At 54.8% G+C, this 17,507-nt stretch overlaps 1 protein-coding gene across 4 annotated transcripts; it reads right to left on the bottom strand.

The window, feature by feature from the left end:
• Positions 1-3,246: 3,246 nt before the first annotated feature.
• On the bottom strand, positions 3,247-16,649 carry LDB1 (LIM domain binding 1). 4 transcript variants are annotated; one of them, XM_081074869.1, is made up of 11 exons: positions 16,230-16,649; positions 8,147-8,249; positions 7,978-8,022; positions 7,790-7,865; positions 7,590-7,692; positions 7,242-7,414; positions 6,677-6,799; positions 6,353-6,436; positions 6,133-6,256; positions 5,781-5,929; positions 3,247-5,067 (listed from the first exon to the last, which is right to left on the bottom strand). In XM_081074869.1, the coding sequence occupies exons 1-11, from the start codon at positions 16,252-16,254 to the stop codon at positions 4,837-4,839; spliced, it is 1,236 nt and encodes a 411-aa protein (XP_080930995.1). In that variant the 5' UTR covers positions 16,255-16,649; the 3' UTR covers positions 3,247-4,836. The 4 variants fall into 4 exon arrangements, with proteins under 4 accessions (XP_080930995.1, XP_080930996.1, XP_080930997.1 ...); XM_081074870.1 differs by having other exon boundaries at positions 5,787-5,929; XM_081074871.1 differs by lacking the exon at positions 16,230-16,649 and adding an exon at positions 11,007-11,580.
• Positions 16,650-17,507: the final 858 nt, after the last annotated feature.

Raw genomic sequence — 17,507 nt, 5'->3', positions numbered from 1 at the left:
ATGAATGAACAACAATATCTAACAATATTAAGTAAAAATAATAAGCCACCAAAAATCACATACAGCAGTATTCCTTTATAATAAGGTAAAAAATAATTAAAATTAAAAAATAAAGTTTTTAGGAATACATATAGCTAAAATAAATATATAAAAAGGAAAAAAGAATGATGGATACCTTGGGAGAGGATAGGATGGGGATGGACCACAGTTAGATTTCAGTTATTGCCAAGGTCCTAGCTTTCACGCTGATGAGTTCTTATGACAGTATTATAGGTAAATAAATGTGTCCTGTGCATGGAACAATGAAAAGAGTGTCATGAACCAAGGTTATAATTAATCTAATTCTGTGCACCTGAAATCCATTAAAAACAGGGAGAGAAATTATGCCTATCTCCTCCAGGCAGCCTTTTGGAGGCAATGGAGAAAATATTCTTCTCCCACAACCGTCTCTGGGACTTTTCTCCAGGGACTGTCTCTAGGTTCTCCTCCTGAAGAGGTGAGCTGGTGACACAGAGGTGGAGCAGCTGGGTGGGGAGTAATCCAGGTTTTAGCTACTTCAGGAAAAGTGTCTCAGAATTGGCCCCCTCCCAAGGCTGGAGTAGGAACCTGGAGGTGTAGGTCAGCTTCTATTTCCATTCAGCTTCCCCCACTACCCAGGCCAAGAACTGCAGGGTATGTAGTCTCCCACCATTTCCTGTTCTGCATCATTGAAGACCTCAGGGTGGGCGTGGAGCCACATGGTAGATAACTAGTTGTTGCAAGCATTCTGGGTACTGGGTGCTGGGACCAGCAGGAGCCAAAACAAGAATCTTTGAAATTCAACTTTGAACTAGGGGGTCACTGACTGGAAACTTTTACACATTCCCTTCCTTTAGGCCTGGCCCATACCATGCCTGGGCCATCCTCAGCAGCTCCTGCTCTCCATCTCCCTGCCTTCCCTTCATCCAGGTTGTAGCTCCTAACCCGGAATCCTCACCTCTGCATCTGCCAGTCCCCAAGATAAGGCCTTACTTTGTGGGGGGGTGGGGGTTGGGAGGGGGGGTGGTAAGCGGCCCTGGGAGGGCAGTTTAAAACTTTTCACTTTAGGGGATGGGACTTGAGGTCAGATTGAATTGGGCTGGGTGGGCTGGGCTGGAGTCTTATCTTTGGGGAAAGGGGTTAGAGGTCAGACTAGAGTGGGCTGGGACAGGAAACAGGGGAGGAGCTGGGCCCAGGCTAAACTGGGGATGTGGGGGTTCAGGGCCTGTACCTCCACAGTGGGGCCTGGCTGGGGCACAGCTGGGCTGAAACAAATTATTCAGTCTTGTGTTGGGACCTGGGGCTGGGCCCTCCTCACCTGCACCTGGAAACAGAGGGCATGAGGGTCTTGAAGGACCTCTCCCTTCCCCCAGCCCAGCGATTTCTCCAGACCAGGGTCTTCCCCAGAGGCGCTGCTGGGTCAAACAAGGAGGAGCCAGATCTGGGGCTCCAGAGGAAGTTGCTGGCCACTTGGTTTCCTGAGTTCAAAAAGTGGGTCCCCTTGTCTCTCTGGTACACTCCCTCCCCCAAGCAGGGCAGAGTCCAAGCCTGAAAGTTTACCTCTTCCCCTGAACCCCACCTCCTGGAAACCACAATGTACTTCCAAGCCATGCATTCAACAACACTTTCTCATTTTATACATGTAGCCTCTCACTCACACCCACCTGTCATGCTTTCTCTGCCTCCTTGTTCAGCACGTATACCTAGCACCTAGAGTAGGGCCTGGCACCTGGAGAGAGCTTAATGACAGTCTTTCCCTGAAAATAAGACCTAGCCAATCAGCTCTAATGTGTCTTCTGGAGCAAAAATTAATATGACCCAGTATTATATTATATTTGGTCTTACAGTAAAATAAGACTGGGTGTTATATTAATTTTTGCTCCAAAAGACACATTGGAGCTGATTGGCTAGGTTTTATTTTCGGGGAAACACGGGATTAGCTGAATGAAGGAATCCACCAAGACACATATACCATAAACAAATGCATATAGTAGCCCATATACATATTCATACATGTATTGCTCCCTTACATACACATATTCAAGCCCTCTCCCAGCTCAGGAGTCCCGTACACACATACGCTGGCACACACTCAGGTAGGAAGGCCAGACACGGACACACTGCAGGTAGGCGTTACCTAGCATTCCCAGGGAGAGTTGGTGGTAGCAGCTGCTGGTCCGTGTCCTTCAGATCAGGCCTGCAGAGGAGTAGTGTGTTTGTATGTGTGCAAATACAGGTCCTGAGGTCGTGAGGTGCTGGGACAATGAGGAGCTGGACTGGCAGTAGGGCAGGACCTAGGTCACCGCATGCATTGGAGGTGGGGCAAAGCGGGCCATGTAGTCCTGTTGTGATGTCTTCCGCCAGCTGGGAGATGAGGGTAGAGGCGCAGGTCCATGAGGCCTTACTTCAGATCAGAGAGACCTTAGTGGGGGAATACTCTGAGACCTCAGATTCCCTCCTGGCATGAAAATGAGGGAGACGGGGTAGGTGCTAAGACCCTATCTCCAATCCACAGCAGTCTCCATCTTGCCAATCTCTTTTAATGGTGGAGGAGGAGAGGACTGAGGCGAGTAACTACCTGGAAAGTACTCTGAAAAGTGCTCTATTTTTCCTTCCATCTTCCTATGGAGCTTCAGATTGCTCCTAGCAAGTGCTTAGGCATCCTCCTCCCTCCCTCTGCACCCCCACCCAAAGTCAGCAATCCCTCTACTCTCTGACTACCCCACCCTGGAACCTAACACCAAGGGAGCCTAGTTCAGCGATCTCAGCTGGGCTGGTCGGCATTGCTGAGTAAGGGTATAATTTCACTGACCAAGCCTCCAGGCATTCAAACCACCCAAAGCTCCTTCAATCCAAGCCCCCTCCTAGGCAGGGACCTCTTCCGCCACCCTTCCCCCAACAGCCTACTCCAGGCCTGTCTATCCCAGGAACCCTGCCTCAGGAGACCTCCCTGTCTAGCAACCCCATGACAGTTACTAGTGAGGAACAAGTCTGGGGGTGGGGTGGGGCCCAACCAGGAAGTCAACTTTTGAGGGAGATGGGGCCAGCTTGGGACACTAGGAGCAACACAATAATAAGGGGAAATATGCGATGGGAGTGAAGCAGAATCCACAAGTCTAATTCATACCTCCTCCCCCACTGACTGGTCTTAGGACTGCAGGAGGAAGGGGGAAAAGATTGCCATGGGCTGAGTCATTATTGGGCATCATTGACCAACCAAGACACTGTCAAACCGAAAAGTCTCTTTATTGATTGGTACCATACATGACTCAAATGGCAAAAAAAAAAAAAAAAAAAAAAAAAAAAAAAAAAAAGGCATTACAGTTGGAGTGGGACATCCATCTTCCCCACCCCTTCCCTCAGCTCCTGACACACTACCCTTCTTCCAACAGTGGCAGCTGAAGTGAATAGGGTGTGGGGACCCCAGAATCCAGAAGGGAGGTGGTGCTAATGCTTCTGGAACTGGCTGGGAAAAGGCAGAGAAGCCAGAGCTGGGCCCAGACTTATGGGACCCTGCTCTTGGCCTCACCCTGGCCCACCTGGGGCCTCCACAGCTGAGGATACTGGCTGCCTCCCCTTTCCTTCTGAGGAAGGGGATTGGAAAGGATATTGGGAGATGAATCCTCTCTACTTCAGCTGAGGGACAGAGGCCTATTGCTCTCTGGTGAGCTTAGAGCTGGGACATTCCCCTCTGTGGAAGGCAGGGGATGACTACATATGCAATTTGAGGGGTTTGGGGGAGTACTGGAGAGAGTGGATGAACCCCTCCCCCACCCCATGCCTGCCCAACTGAGACAAAACAAAAAACACAGTGACAAACAAGGCTACTCCCTTCCCTCCACACCCCCTAAAGGAGGGAGCCTCCCCCTTCCCCCATCCAAGACAGCTGCTCTAGTGGAGGACTTGTAAAGAATATACACACCATGGGGGGAGGGGTGGGGGGGCTAGGATTGAGGGAGTCACAAGCACTAGGAGGGCAGGCCAGGGTCCTGGAAGATGGGGAGACAGAGACAACAGCTGGGGGCTGTCACAAAAGTGAGGCCATCAATTGCCCCTTACCCCATGGCATGCCTTCTCCAACTCATCACCCCAGAGGAAAAGGGAAGAGAGATGGCAAAGTGTCTCCTTGGTCTGAAGCTCTCAATCTGTATAAAATGATAATACACAACCCCCCCACCCTACCCACACGCTCACCTCCACCTGGGCCCTAAGCCCCCCATCTGCCAGGTGTAGGGAGGTAGCTGGACTTTTAATAAGGGGGACAGGGGGGACATGAGTGATTTTTTTTAAACTTACATTTTTAATATTATTATTTTTTAAAAAACTTGGAGCTGGGATAGGTGGCAGAAGGGAGGAACCCAGAGATTTACCCCTCTACCAGCCACCTTGGGGTAGGGCCTGGGGGAGGGGCACTCAACCAAAGCCCCAACACTTTTAGTCCCTAAGGGCTGTGGATATAGACAACCCCAGTCTTGAAGAGGATGGAGTCAGGAGGATGGGGAACCCAGAACTTGGGGTGAGGATGGAGGCAAATGCCCTGGGGTGTGGTCAGGACATTTCTCAGAGGTCCAGGGTCCACATAGGCATCCAGATGAGTACCCCCTTCCCCCAAAAGGCTCTGCAGAGGCCAGGCCCAGCCCAGGGCCACTGGGGGGCAAATCTTGGCACCTGCCCCCAGCGAGTCCAGTTCCTCCCTGAAGTGGGTGGATGGAGGCTGCCCATTTTAGATGCTCAGTCTCTTCATTCTGTCTTCTGTTCCCTGGGGCTGCAAGGGGTGGGGCAGGCAGGCAGAGCACTGGGCGGGCCCAGGTGAGGCCTTTACTGGGAGGCCTGTGACGTGGGGTTCTCCGATTTGCTTTCTTGGCTGGATGGAGGCTTGCTGTTCCAGGGGCTGTTGGCGCCCAGGGCAGGGGAGTTGTTAAAGCTGTCCTCGTCGTCAATGCCGTTGGCCGCATCAAACTGGGTGTTCTCCAGACGGGTGATGAGTCTCTCGTCCTCGTCCCCGAACTCCCCGCCCATCAGGGTGGGCTCCCCCACCACCATCACATCCTGAGAGTGGCGGAGGTCCCCAAACATAATCGGGGCAGGGGCTCGCCCATCCCAGGGCGGCAAATACCCCCAGAGCCCCAGTACCCGCCCCAGAAACTCAACACCCCCACCCCCTTCTCATACCCTAATTTTAAATATCAACTCCTCTGACATCCTTGCCCCTGGAATCCTTCCCTCTGAAGGACTGCAGAGCATCAGAGCCTTTAACCCACATCCACTAGATTCTGGGAGAAGTCGATCTACTCCCCTACCTCCCTAGTCAATCTCCCCCAAATTTTAGGGGGCTCCTAAACTTCTGTCCACATGTAAGAGAGGAAGCAGATCAAAAACACCAACGGGGGAAGTGTGTGCATGTGCATGTATTCTAAATTCACACACATTCAAGGCTGCATGTCCCTCTATCCGTGTGAGTCTGTGCGTCTCTGATGGTCTGTGTGCCCCCAAGCTGTCTGTCCTGAACGTCCGTGTGTTCTCATGGCTGACTCTGTCCCTTCATGCCTATGTTGCCACGTCTGAGTCTGTGTGATCACAGCCACGCCTGTAACTAACAAGGACTCTCATCAGTGACAGAAGTCAGCCCACGCTGGCGGAGTACACTGAAAAAAACCGTCTCTGCTTCTATGCCTGCTAGTGAGCTTACACTGGGACAGGGTCAAGGGTCATGGGTCAGCAGTGGGGCAGCCCAGAAGAGAGAAGAAAGCCGAGATGCTTACAGGTACCTGGCTGGAGAGGGCGAAGGTGCTGGCTGGGCTTTTCTTCTTGCTGTTGCTGTTGTTGGTGTTGCCTCCCCCCGAGCTCATGGTGCTGCCCCCTGACATCTTCCGTTTCCGCCGTTTGCTGGGCTGCTGCCGGGCGGGCTCCGCTGTGCCAGGGAAAGCAGACTCAGGTGGGGCAGGGCCCTGGGCCTCTGGCTCCCCATTCTGGCTCCTAAGGAGCCTGAGCCTACCCTGATCCCAATCTTGCAGACCCAGGAGCCAGGATGGGGCTTCATGAGGAGATAGTGATACAGCTTTCGAGGGTGGCATGAGATCCTCGTAAAAGCAGGTACAGGCGCAAGGCACTCACCAGGGGGCGCTACCATGCGCTGCCACTTCTGGAAAAGGCAAGTTTTGAGGCAGTCCCGAGGGCTCAGGCTGTAGGTCTTGTGGCGGGACATGAGCTCCTGCATGGGCTCAAGTATCACACAGAGCTGTAGGGAGACCAGAGCGGGTGGGGGGATTGTCAGGGGAGAGACATGGAGCGAAGGCCAAATGGGATGGGGCAGAGACTGGGTGATCAGACTCACTCGGAGGTAGTTGAGAGTGGAATTGGACAGCCCACACCGCGTGATGTTTTTGGAGAGCTGATCCAACATCTGGGGGTCTTGGGCCTAGAGCGGGACAAAGATAAGAATACTAGCACCTGGGTTGCACCTGCTCACCTGTCCTATCATCTGAGCCTTGTGACACTCCTAGTAAGAGAAGAAGGGCTATTATCAAATCCATTTTTCAGGTGGAGAAACTCTAACCCTCTCAGGTCACCCTCAGGGGGCAGACCTTGTTCCGCTGCTCCCGCTGCCTGCCCTCCCCTTTGCCCTCCCCCGTACATCTTAGGTCCTGCCCACACTCACATGCATGGCAAGGATGCTGCGGGGAATGAGCTCGCGGTGCTGCCGGATGCTGAAGTGCCACGTCTTTATCCGCATCATGTCATCAAACATGAACTCCAGGTACAACCGGCCCTCCACACACACCTGGAGATAGACTTGTCACAGTTTTGCCCCCACTCCCATACCTGAAAGTACACCTGTTCTCCCATTTGCTCACAACTCTCCCACTGCATACAATTCTGCCACCTGCACCTAAATCTGGGTGCCTAAGTGGCATAGACCATCCCCTTACATACCCGTCACACCCCGGGCCCGTACACATGCATAGAAGAAATGCTTAACTGGTCCTGTCCTCTCACCATGGAGCTAGTGATACACTGTCTGCTATAATCTCGATGAGGGCAGGCAGAACAGTCATGCACAAGCTCAGCAAATGCCTGCTGAATGCTGCAGCATGCCTGCCCTCCCTTCTCATCTGCCCACTTCCCATTATGCCTCCCTGGGGAACAGCTGAGACCATTTTGGGAACGAGGAAGGGAATTAAATTCAGGTGCTTCAGCGCTCCACATCCAGCTGGGTTGCTGACCTGGGTGAACATGGGTTTGCCATGCTGGGTCACCATGCTGCCCTGGTCACAGTCGAGGGACACAAAGTTGCTGTGGAATGCCTCCTTGGGGTGCTTAAGCACATAGTACAGCTCCGTAGCACCCCCCTCAAAGATGCTGCGGAAGTAGCGTGGGATCAAGGTCCGGCCAATGGCTGTAGAGATGGGATAAACTTTTCAGAACCAACGAACCTCAAAAGAGGTCAGGCAGATGCCACCCCTGCCAAAACAGATCCTCTGGGACAAAGAGCCCGCTCCCAGATCTTAAAATGACACAGAAGGCATACACCTGCAGAGCAGAACTGGCAAGACCCCCCAGAGACCACTCACTATATCTCTTTGGTCCATCCTCCAGGCAGAAAGTGATGGTTAACATGGCATCATCCTCAAAGAACTCAGTTGTGAAAGCATCCCACCAGAGATTGTCACACTCCTAAGGAGCACAGGGAGGGATGTCTGCATGTCAGAAGATACCCCACAGGGGTGCCCAGATGGCTCTCCCCGTCTCAGGTTCTTTCCCCTGGCCATACCTCTGTCCAGTTTTGAAGCCGTTTGTTAAGCTCGAATATTCTGTAGTCAGTTTGGTTGCCATATGGTGTGTGCCTCCTGGGGTAAGTGAAGAAGAGAGGTCAGCAGAAGCAGAGTTTCCCCACCCACACCCCCTCTGCCTTCACCCATGTAACAGAAAGCACCTCCCTCCCCACTGGACTCCACTTACCCGATCCCGGGCTCCAGGTATGTAGGCGGGTACATGGGAGTTGGGCTGTGTAAGGGAAGAGGCTATGAGAATGGGGGTAAAGACAGGAATTATTGGGGAGTGTCACGCCCTCCCCTTTTCAGGTAGGATCCCTTCTGGAGAAGGGATCGGAAGTGAACAAGAGACTCACCCCACATCCCGATCTAGCATGGTGCCGGGATGAAAGGGGGGGAAGGCGTTGCCGTTCGGGGGCTCCTTCGGCGAGTACAGCTTGAATGACTTTGAGGAACAACCTAGAAGGGAAAGGAAGAAGGGGTGCCCAGAGTCCCTCTTGAGGGCTCTCCTGGAAATTTGCTAGACTGTGTGGACAGGGACTGGTCTTCTGGAGCTCCCAGAGTAGACTAGGGGAGGGAGGTTACCCTAGGGAGCACCTATCTCTGCTTCTACCATGTTTCCCCGAAAATAAGACTGGGTCTTATATTAATTTTTGTTCCAAAAGACGCATTAGGGCATATTTTCAGAGGATGTCTTATTTTTTCATGTACAACAATCTACATTTATTCAAATACAGTCATGTCATCTTCTGGAACATCGTCATAACGTACTTAATGCGTCCGTCTGGCTGACGATCTTGACTGGGGCTTATTTTCGGGGTAGATCTTATTTTCGGGGAAACACGGTAAATCTAGTTTCTTTTATTAAGAAACTAGAAGTACTCAGCCCCAATACCTAAGACCCCATTTCTTCATGTGGCTGAGCCCTAGATAATAGAATTGAAACTGGAAAGAAATGTCAATACCATAGTATAAATACCCAAATGTTGGAATCTAATTTTGATAAACACCCTTTTCTATGTTATTTTGTTCAATCATCACAACCACGTGTGAGGTAGCAGGGTCAACTGTAACGTTCCCATTTTACAGATAAGGCAATTGAAAGCTCAAGGGGTCTTGCCAAGATCACAGAGTTAGGACCTGAGCCCAGATCTTCTGATTCTCATATCCTATAGTATTTCTACCCTTCTATTGCCCTCTGGAGATCTAGTTGGGGGAGGAAAAAGGGGGATTTTGCCAACTCCCTGCCCCTCCTCCACCGTCCAGGGTCTCAGGAGAGCAAGGGATAGAAAGATAAAGGGGGGTGGGTGTTTGCTGGGTGCTACCCACCAGATAACCAGTTGGGCCTTCTGCCTCCTCCACCAACGGCCACTCCCTTATCAGCCCAGCCCCCTCCCCCACACCCACCTCTAGTCTAGTGCTGTCTCCAAACCAGAAACCCAAAGCCTCAACCCATTTTGTCTTCCGAGACTTGCAGTGGGAGAGGGAGATAGAGGGGCCTCTACTGGATCCTACTCTACTTACAAATGGCAAAGAGGAGACCTGGGAAGGAGCATAGGTTCCAGGGGGCTCAGTCTAGGAGGCAAGTGGTAACCAGACAGGGGCCTTTGCCTGTGTGTATCTGTACATGTGCACGTGTCCCCTCTCTACCTCACCCAGTAGCACGAAGTTCCTGGTGTACTATTTCCTGACTGGAAGAAGTGTTATATTCATAGTTGGGTGTGAGCCAGGTACTTCTGCAATGCTGTTTCCCCCACCCCTATAAGATGAGGGGAAACTGAGGTAGCATTCCAAAGGTCCTGACCCCAATCATAGTTGCTTCCTGACATCCCCAAAACTTGATTGCATTTGGAAGGATAGCTGTATTGGCTGTATCTGAGCCCCCTCCCCAATTTAGACACAAAATCTATTTTGTTCCTTGGGGGGAAGAGACAAAGGAAGACACTGTGCCAGTGTGTATCATTTAATTCTTTCCCCAGGGTCCCCTCCTCACAATATGGCAAAAGGAGGGTCTCAGAGGGACTACAGTACACTATCCCTGAAGGTGCCAAGAGTCTGAGCCTGTTTGTGCCTGCACATGCGTGTGCCTCATCCTGCCTAGCAGGCTTCTACCCTCAGCTCGCCCCAACATGCCTAACAAGGGCTGGAACCCAGCAGCCCCAGGCAGGATCAGGGTGCCGGCAACAGGCCCCTGCCCCGTCCATGAGCTCTTGCAGGCCACGTCCACATACTCCCGACACAACACACACAGCCTTCACATGCCCGTCTGGACTGAGGAACACGGGTTCTCAGGAAAGAGACAGTCCTACCCACCCCAAGTCTCCCCACTCCACAGATAGGGAGACCAAGGCCGCATAGGAAGCCAAGGCTCACACAGCCCACCCGAGCCCAGGCCTGGGCAATGAACTCAAGCATGACTGGACCCAGTCCTCGTCCCCTAACGAGGCCCTCCTTCCCCAAAAGCACCACTGCCCCTGCCCCTCCTTTTCAGGCCCTCTTGAAGAAACCTGTCAGCTCAAGACCCTAAAAAGAAGGGAGGTAGGATACCTGGGTTCCTCTCTTAATTCTGAAAAAAGTTTCCGAGCTTCAATTTCTCCCATTAAGGAACTGACAGGCATTGCCTGCAGCTGGGTAACAGTTCTGGGGAGTTAAAGTCCAAAGCTCTGGGGCCTCTAGGTACACTTCCAGTGAATGGACACCAACTCAGCATCTCTTCAGAGCCCTAGCAACTCCCAGTAGCCCCAGCACAAGGGCTTGGGAGTGAGAAGAGAAGGGGAGGGGACATCACCCAGACCATCTGTCCCTGTTGCTGCCTGTCCCCAGCAGCAGGGGTAGAGGGAGAAAGGTGGGGGTGGGGTGAAGGGGATGTGTCATCCAGCCCTGGAATCAGACATAGCCCCCAATTCCACCTCTAGCAATCTGGGAGCCCTTAGGAAAGAGAAGAGAGGAAGAGCCCAGAACTGGTAAAGTTTTCTCAGGATGGAAGCTGCATCCTGGGGCTGAGGGGGCACCTCCAGCTGGGCATTTCCATGGTAACCAGCCTGACCTGAGAGCAGGCCCCCTCCCTTTGGGGGCTGACCAGAGGTCAGCGGGCCTGGGAGCCCTGGCCTCTCTGAGCTGAGGCACCTTTCCCCCAGCCAGCATACCAGGCCTGGGCCAGACCCAGGCAGGGCCTTCCACCCACTCCCTTCAGGCTTGCAGGGTACCCAGACTTACCTGGGAGAACTGAGGGGACCAGGAGAGATGTGGGGAGCGGCTGCAAGCCCAGCGGGGCCCTGGCAGGGGTGAGGACTGAGGGGGAGCCAACTTCAGCCGCTCATGTCCCGAGTGGGACAGGCAGGCCTGGCTGGGAGCTCCACTCCGCGGGGCCGCACAAAGACTCGCACGCACAGCCTCGGCCCGCCCCGAGGCGGCCACAGCCCCGGGGGAAAGTTACAATGGCCACTGGGCTGGGGGCCGGGGGCCAGGGGGCCGGCCTGGGGGGCGGGGGGCAGCGGGGAGTCCGGAGCCTTCTTTGTTTGCAAGGTTTCCCTCAACAATGGCTGCTCCGCTCTTTCCTCTCTCCTCCTCCTCCTCGGCTCTCCCTGCCGCCGCCTCTCGCTGCCTCTGCCTCCAAGCAGCCCGCCCGCCCTCCCCAGGCCACCAGGCCCCTCTGCCCGGGCACCAGGCGAGGCAGGGCCCAGCACTCACACTCACTCACACTCTCACTCGCGCACGCACAGACACACGCAGCGCCCGCCGGCTCCCTGCCTTTTCTCCCTTTCTCTCCCTCCCTCCCCGCTCGCTCTCCGAGCCTCTCTCAGAATGAGGCCCCAGGGCCGGCGGAGGGTGGAGCTGCCCCCACCGGCCCCGCCCCCTCCCTGCGAGGGATGAGGAAGAGGGAAAGAGGGAGGGAGAGGGAGGCAGGCTGGGAGGACTGCTGAGAAAAACAAAAGAGAGACAGAGACTGGGAGAGATGAGAGATGGAGAGATGGAAACAGAACAGGCTGGGCCTGGAGAGACCTGGATGGAGAGGAGGCCTGCGGGGGCAAGGAATTGAAATGTCACTCCACCCCCCAGCCTCAGGCCCTGGTGCTCAAGGCTGGGCAGGGGAGCCAAAGCCACAGGAAGGGATGGAGGAGGATGCTCTCCTCTCTGGAGACTCCCTGTATCTTTAAAGTACCCCAAATCTCTCTGCCTGTCTCCTGTGATCTCTCCCGTTGAAGGCTGGTCAGGGCTGCCACCCTGGGCTTCAGACCCTTGTGAAATGCCAGAGCAGGTGGGGGGAGGCTCCAGTGGGTTATTTTTGACAGACACACACTCTGACTTCAGCCTGTAAACACTGATCGGAGGGAGGGGGTCAGTCCAGGCTCCCTGACCCCAACCCAGCTAAGTTCCAAGGCCTGACTTAGATCTGCCTTAGCAGGAAGCCCCTCCCCCACCAACCACTGGAGACACGTGGGTGCAGGGGAAAGAGGCACTGTCAGAGTTAAGGAAGGCAAACTTGCCTAACCAAGGGTCCCAGAAGGGGCCTGGTCTGCTACTAAACCCCAAGACAGGGGGTGTTTCTAAAACTTGGGTAATGGTCCAGGCCCTACTACCTAGACAGACAGGAAAAAGGAAACACACACACTGGAGGGGGTAGAGTATGAACTCCTATTTCACTGCAGGTTGATCTCTGCTCCCTATTCCCTGCGTCGCCCACCCCCCACACACTGTCCCATGACAGGATTTCTCATGACATACACACCAGTTGACTATGGAGTAATAATGTTGCACCTGGCCCTATGTCTATCTTCCGCACATAAATAACACATCTTACTTTCACGTAAATCAGTACCTGATACACACTTCAACCTATGATATACCTCAACCCTAAGAAAACCCAACCCCAGGATCACTCACATACACAGCCACTGTCAGACCCTGACTTCCGTACACACTGAAAACTGTGACATGCACGCCCCTTGACCCCAATATACACACTAAAACTGCATTCTACCTCCTGAACCTGTGACAGACTATTACAAACATTCCCCAACCACTTATTACCCAGGGACTAAACCCACCCTTCCAGAAACCTGCACACTATTCTCCATCATGGCCTGGCCATGGAACACTCCAGCTTTCACACATATATAAAAATTTATGACATTCAGATACCCTGTAACATACAGCCTACACTAGGACTTGAGACATTCCCAATAACTCCCAAATTTACAGCCCAACTCTGGGATGTCCACATTCCTTCACCACGGACAGGAGAATTCCTGTCCTTTGCTTCCTGCCTTTAAACTTTCCAAAGTGCATTCATAGGCAGTACCTCAAGAGATCCTTACAGCACACAGGGCCAAATATTATCCCAACTTCAACAGATTACAGTGAAACAGGAGAGCCTGAGGCTGGAATCCTGGATTTCTAATCCCACTCATCCAAGCCCAGTCCTGGGGCACTGCAGCCATTCCTACTCCTTCATCCCTCCAAGGAATGGTCATTTCAGGCCCCAAATGACTGCCCACATGGGGAAGGGGGGATATAGGCGTGTGCTCTGGCTTCTACCTTCAGTTCAGAGCTCAGGACCCTCACCCAGTCTGTCTCCTCAAATTTCGGGGAGAAGGGACCCTTAATACCAAACATACCAAGACTCTGGCACATCACTCAAAACAGGTCCCCTCCTCGTAGTTCCCCTTCTCTAGCAAGTCTGCTCTTCTCAGTTCTGACTTAATTCCCCCACTTGCACAGAGGCAGAAGAGGTCTGAATTAGAAGGCCCTAACATTGGGAGGAGGGGGTAAGAAGCAGCGAAGAATGACAAAGGTGATGAGGGAGAGAAGAGGGAGAGCACCCCTCCTGGAGGTGGGGAGTCTGAAGGGCAGCAGCCTGCCCAGCCCACAGGATAAGGTACCAGCACTGCCCCCTGCCTGGGCCCCTGGGGCTCCCTGACCCAGGCCTCCAGTGTGCCTGCCCCCCTTCCTTTGTCTGTGCCCGGCCTCCCGTTGGCCTGGCGCTCTGCCATCCTCCTCTCCTGGCTCCCAGCCGCCACCACTGCTGCCTTCTCCCCTCCCCCTACTCCTCCCTGCCTTAACCCTTCTGAGCCACATGCTGCCCCAGACAGGCCCTGGACCCCTCAACAACCTGCCTTGCCCAGGGTGATGCCCCTTAGCAGAGGTTCTCCCTGCTCCTGACCACAGCCCCAGAACCTATTCCCTCACCGCAGGAGCACTATGGGAACTGTGTGTGTGTGTGTATGTGTGTATCTTGTGGTGTTTCCTTCTGTGTGTGCATGTGTGTGAGTCTGTGTGTGCTCTGGCTTCCCTCAGTCACATGTGTGGGGCATGTGCTGTCTCTGCCGGGCTGGGGGAGGAGGAGCTGGGAGACAGCAGAGCACAAAGGAGACTCAGACAGGCAGGCAGGCAGCAGGCAGGCGGCCTGCCAGGGTGCCTCGAGCCCCCAACCTAAGGCTGCTCAGGTTGGGGGGGTGGGGGAGCAGCAGGGTCTTTGGGCCTGGACTGTACATGCTACCACGATGCCCTTGTGTTCAACCATGTGCTCCCACCCACCCATGCAAGCTTGGCCCCCTCTTTTACTCCAACTCCTACCATTCCCCATCCCCAGGCCACTCTCAAGTCCTTCCTCATGTGGTTCTCCTTGAAGTCTAACCTCCATCCATCCTCTGTGGCATCAATCCATAAGATTCCTTCACACTTGGGAATAAGATTCCCCACTCCTGGCCATCTTCTGGCCCCTGTCACCCAACCAGGCCACCAGACACACAAAAGGAACATGCCTTTTGGGGCACTGACCAAAGTTGTCCCCCCTCACACACACACACCTGCGCATAAATCCTCATCCTGTCCCCATGCTACTCCCAGACTGAGGGGGAAACTTTCTCCCTTCTCTTACTAGTCCCAGGCACTCTGCCCCAAGTTCTGGGCCAACCTCCCATCTACCTCCAACCTGACAACCCATACCCACCTCTTACCCACTATTTGTAGGAACTAAGAATCAAAAGACTTGGCCTTCTAGTACGTCCAGCGCCTTAGTTTCTGCTATGCTTACGTGTGGCAACAGAAGCTCAAGGCTATGGGCATGCATGGATGTGAACAGGGTACCTAGCATGGGACAACTACAAAGAAGAAAATATAAATATGTACACCACACTGGTAGGAGGAGAAATGATGGGGCCAGGCAGGATTCCAGCTTAGTAAGCTCTTTCCTCTCCTCTCCCCCACCCTCTGCAGCAGAAGCCAGCGGTTCCCACACCCAGATATTCCAGGATCCTCAGGCTCTACTAGCCCTCCCTCTGGGCCCCATACCCCTTAAACGTCAGCCTCAGCAGGCACTTTGTGTGCCCAGCCCAGCCTGGCTTGGGTCACATGATTTTCAAGGAAGCTTCCTCACTGGCAGCTTCCCTTGAGGGTTGGGGGGGAGGGAGGGCACTTGTGGGGTATGGGCCTCTAGAGGGGTAAAGGATCCAAACCGGGGTAGATTCAGGAACACCTGACTTTCAGAAGAAAGCTAACTCCAGCCTGAGACAGATTGGGGTCCTGCAGATATGGAAGAACCCAGAGTCCTGGGGATGCTGACAGTGTTCTGAGGTCCCCTGAATACTTCTCCAGCCACATCACTTCTCTCTTTCCTCCTGGCAGTGAGTGCGAGCCTCTCTTCCCCTCTCCAGGAAAGACTCAGACCCAGGCTGTCACTGGCAAGAGTTCATGTGAGGTTTGGGGGGGCAGGGAGCTGAGCCTAAGTCCTCTTTCAAGTTCTCACTTTGGGGTCAAGCACAACTCCCCTCAACTCAACTCTCACCAATCACTCTAGTTCCTAGCTTGCCTGGGGCTGCCACATTCCTCCTCCCACTAGGACGGAGATGCCAGACCCCAGGGCCCAATTATCTGTTCCTGCCCCCCCCCCAGGAGTACCTCCTGTCCCCCAGGAGGGCCAACCTTCCTTGGCAACACGCAGGAAAATTTGGAGGGGGGCAAGATGGGCCCCAATTAATCCTTCCCCCCAAACACGGTCCTCAAAAACAGCCTGGAGGGGGGTGTCACAGGATATGTAAGAGGGAATAGGCAACAGGGAAGGGGGGGACAACCCAAACCAGCCAATCACAACTCTATGGTGACCTGAGGGGGGGGGGTCAAAAGTCCAGACTCACTTCTGATTGGCTAACACCGTGGAATTCTGGGAATTTCAGCCCCCCCCCAGTAATCTCCCCCACAAAAAAACCCATATACACAAGCTATCCCCAGCACCCCCTCCCCGTGTCTCCAGGCTGCTGCGCATTTTACACAGTTGGGAAGAACACTTCCCCGGACTGAGGCCCCGCATACCCTCACAGCCCCCGACCTCCGCCATGCCATCGATGCCCCCCACACGAGTTCTCGCCAAACAAGGGGTGCAGGATCCGCGGGAGGATGAGGGAGGGAGGGAGGGGCCAGGCGGCCGCGCGCCCCACTCACCAGGACAGGCACAGCCCACTGACATCTTCACATCGCCCGCCGCTGGGGGCCCAGCCGAGTCACGGTGCCTGCCCCGCTCGGGGACAGGCCGGGCATGAGCTACCGCCGCCGCCTGCGGCCCCCGCTGCCCTCGCCGGCGGCCCGGCCCGGCCTCGGCCCGGTGCGGGAGGGCCCTGGCTGCAGTGAGGGGCCTGTCAGGCGCAGAGCAGACAGGAAGGAAGCCAGGCAGGAAGGCGAGCTGCCTCTGAGTGTGTGCGCGCGGGTGTGCGTCCCCCGAGTGTGTGTCCGTGTGTGCGCGTGTGCGTGTGCGTGTCTGTACGCTCCCGCCGCCCTCCCCGCCGCCAACGCCGCCGCCGCTCGCCCCCCTCTCCCTCTCGTTCTCCTCACTCCCGCTCTAATAGGCGCCCGCTCTCCAGCCCCAGCCGGGCTGGGCTGGGCTTTATTAATATGCTAATTGCCTGCTAGTGGGAGGGGAGAGCCGTGTCAAAGTGACCCGGGCGGGTGCGCGGCGAGCGACGACGTGCGTGCGCCGCGCGGCGGGCGGGCGGGCGGCGAGGGGCCGGGAGCGTTCAGGGAACAGCATGCATGTGACGCAGCTTTTAAAAAAGGAGATGGAGGCAGAGACCCCAGAGGGAGGACGAGGGGGCGGGATAAGAGGCGAAGCCTCACACTCGGTGTCCGTCCTACGGGCGTCGCCGAGTTGGGAGCGTGGAAGCCGGAGCCGGAGCGGGAGCCGGGACTGGGAGAGGCGGAGCCAGGGTGGGCTGTGAGGTGTAGTTCTTTCTCCACCCCCGGCCGCGATCAGGGAGGGAAAAAGGGACTGCTGAGAAGACCCCAGTTTTATTTTGGACTCCCCTTGTTGTACACCTCCGCCCCAAGCTGGGTGGGGAAAAGAAGCACTATCCTAATTCCCGTAGTAACCCCTCAATTCACCTCCCTAAATTAACCATCCCTCCCGTGCCTGCTAAACCAGTTGGGACTAGAGCTAATTAAATGGGGTCCCCGCCCTCCCCCGCCTAAGGCCCAAGGATCTGCGTTTTGTTGAGGGGAGGGGCCAGCGGAATGACCAGGTTGGACTGGGGAGGGGGGGAATCCGCAGGCCATCTTTCCCCCTTGCAGGCTCTGACTCATCAGTCAAGACACTGCTCCCTTCCCCCTGTCTCCATCCAGTCCCGGCCTCCCCCCACCCCCCCTCCTGCCCTCGCCTGGAAGCTGCTCTCCTTTGAGGGCCTGGAGACTGGGAAGAACTGGAAGCAGATTCCTCCAGTGCCCCCTACT

Source organism: Rhinolophus hipposideros, assembly GCF_964194185.1.
Source record: "Rhinolophus hipposideros genome assembly, chromosome: 15".
Taxonomy (NCBI): Eukaryota; Metazoa; Chordata; class Mammalia; order Chiroptera; family Rhinolophidae; genus Rhinolophus; species Rhinolophus hipposideros.
Note: the sequence above shows the minus strand (reverse complement) of the source record. Positions and strands in the feature narration are given on the sequence as shown.

Excerpts from the sequence above, each read along its gene's own strand:
- LDB1 (XM_081074869.1), bottom strand. The coding sequence starts at position 16,254 with ATGTCAGTGGGCTGTGCCTGTCCTG. Across the intron at positions 8,250-16,229 it reads AGTGGGCTGTGCCTGTCCTG|GTTGTTCCTCAAAGTCATTC; the intron begins GTGAGTGGGGCG and ends TTTCCCTTCTAG. Across the intron at positions 7,415-7,589 it reads GGATGGACCAAAGAGATATA|CCATTGGCCGGACCTTGATC; the intron begins GTGAGTGGTCTC and ends CCATCTCTACAG.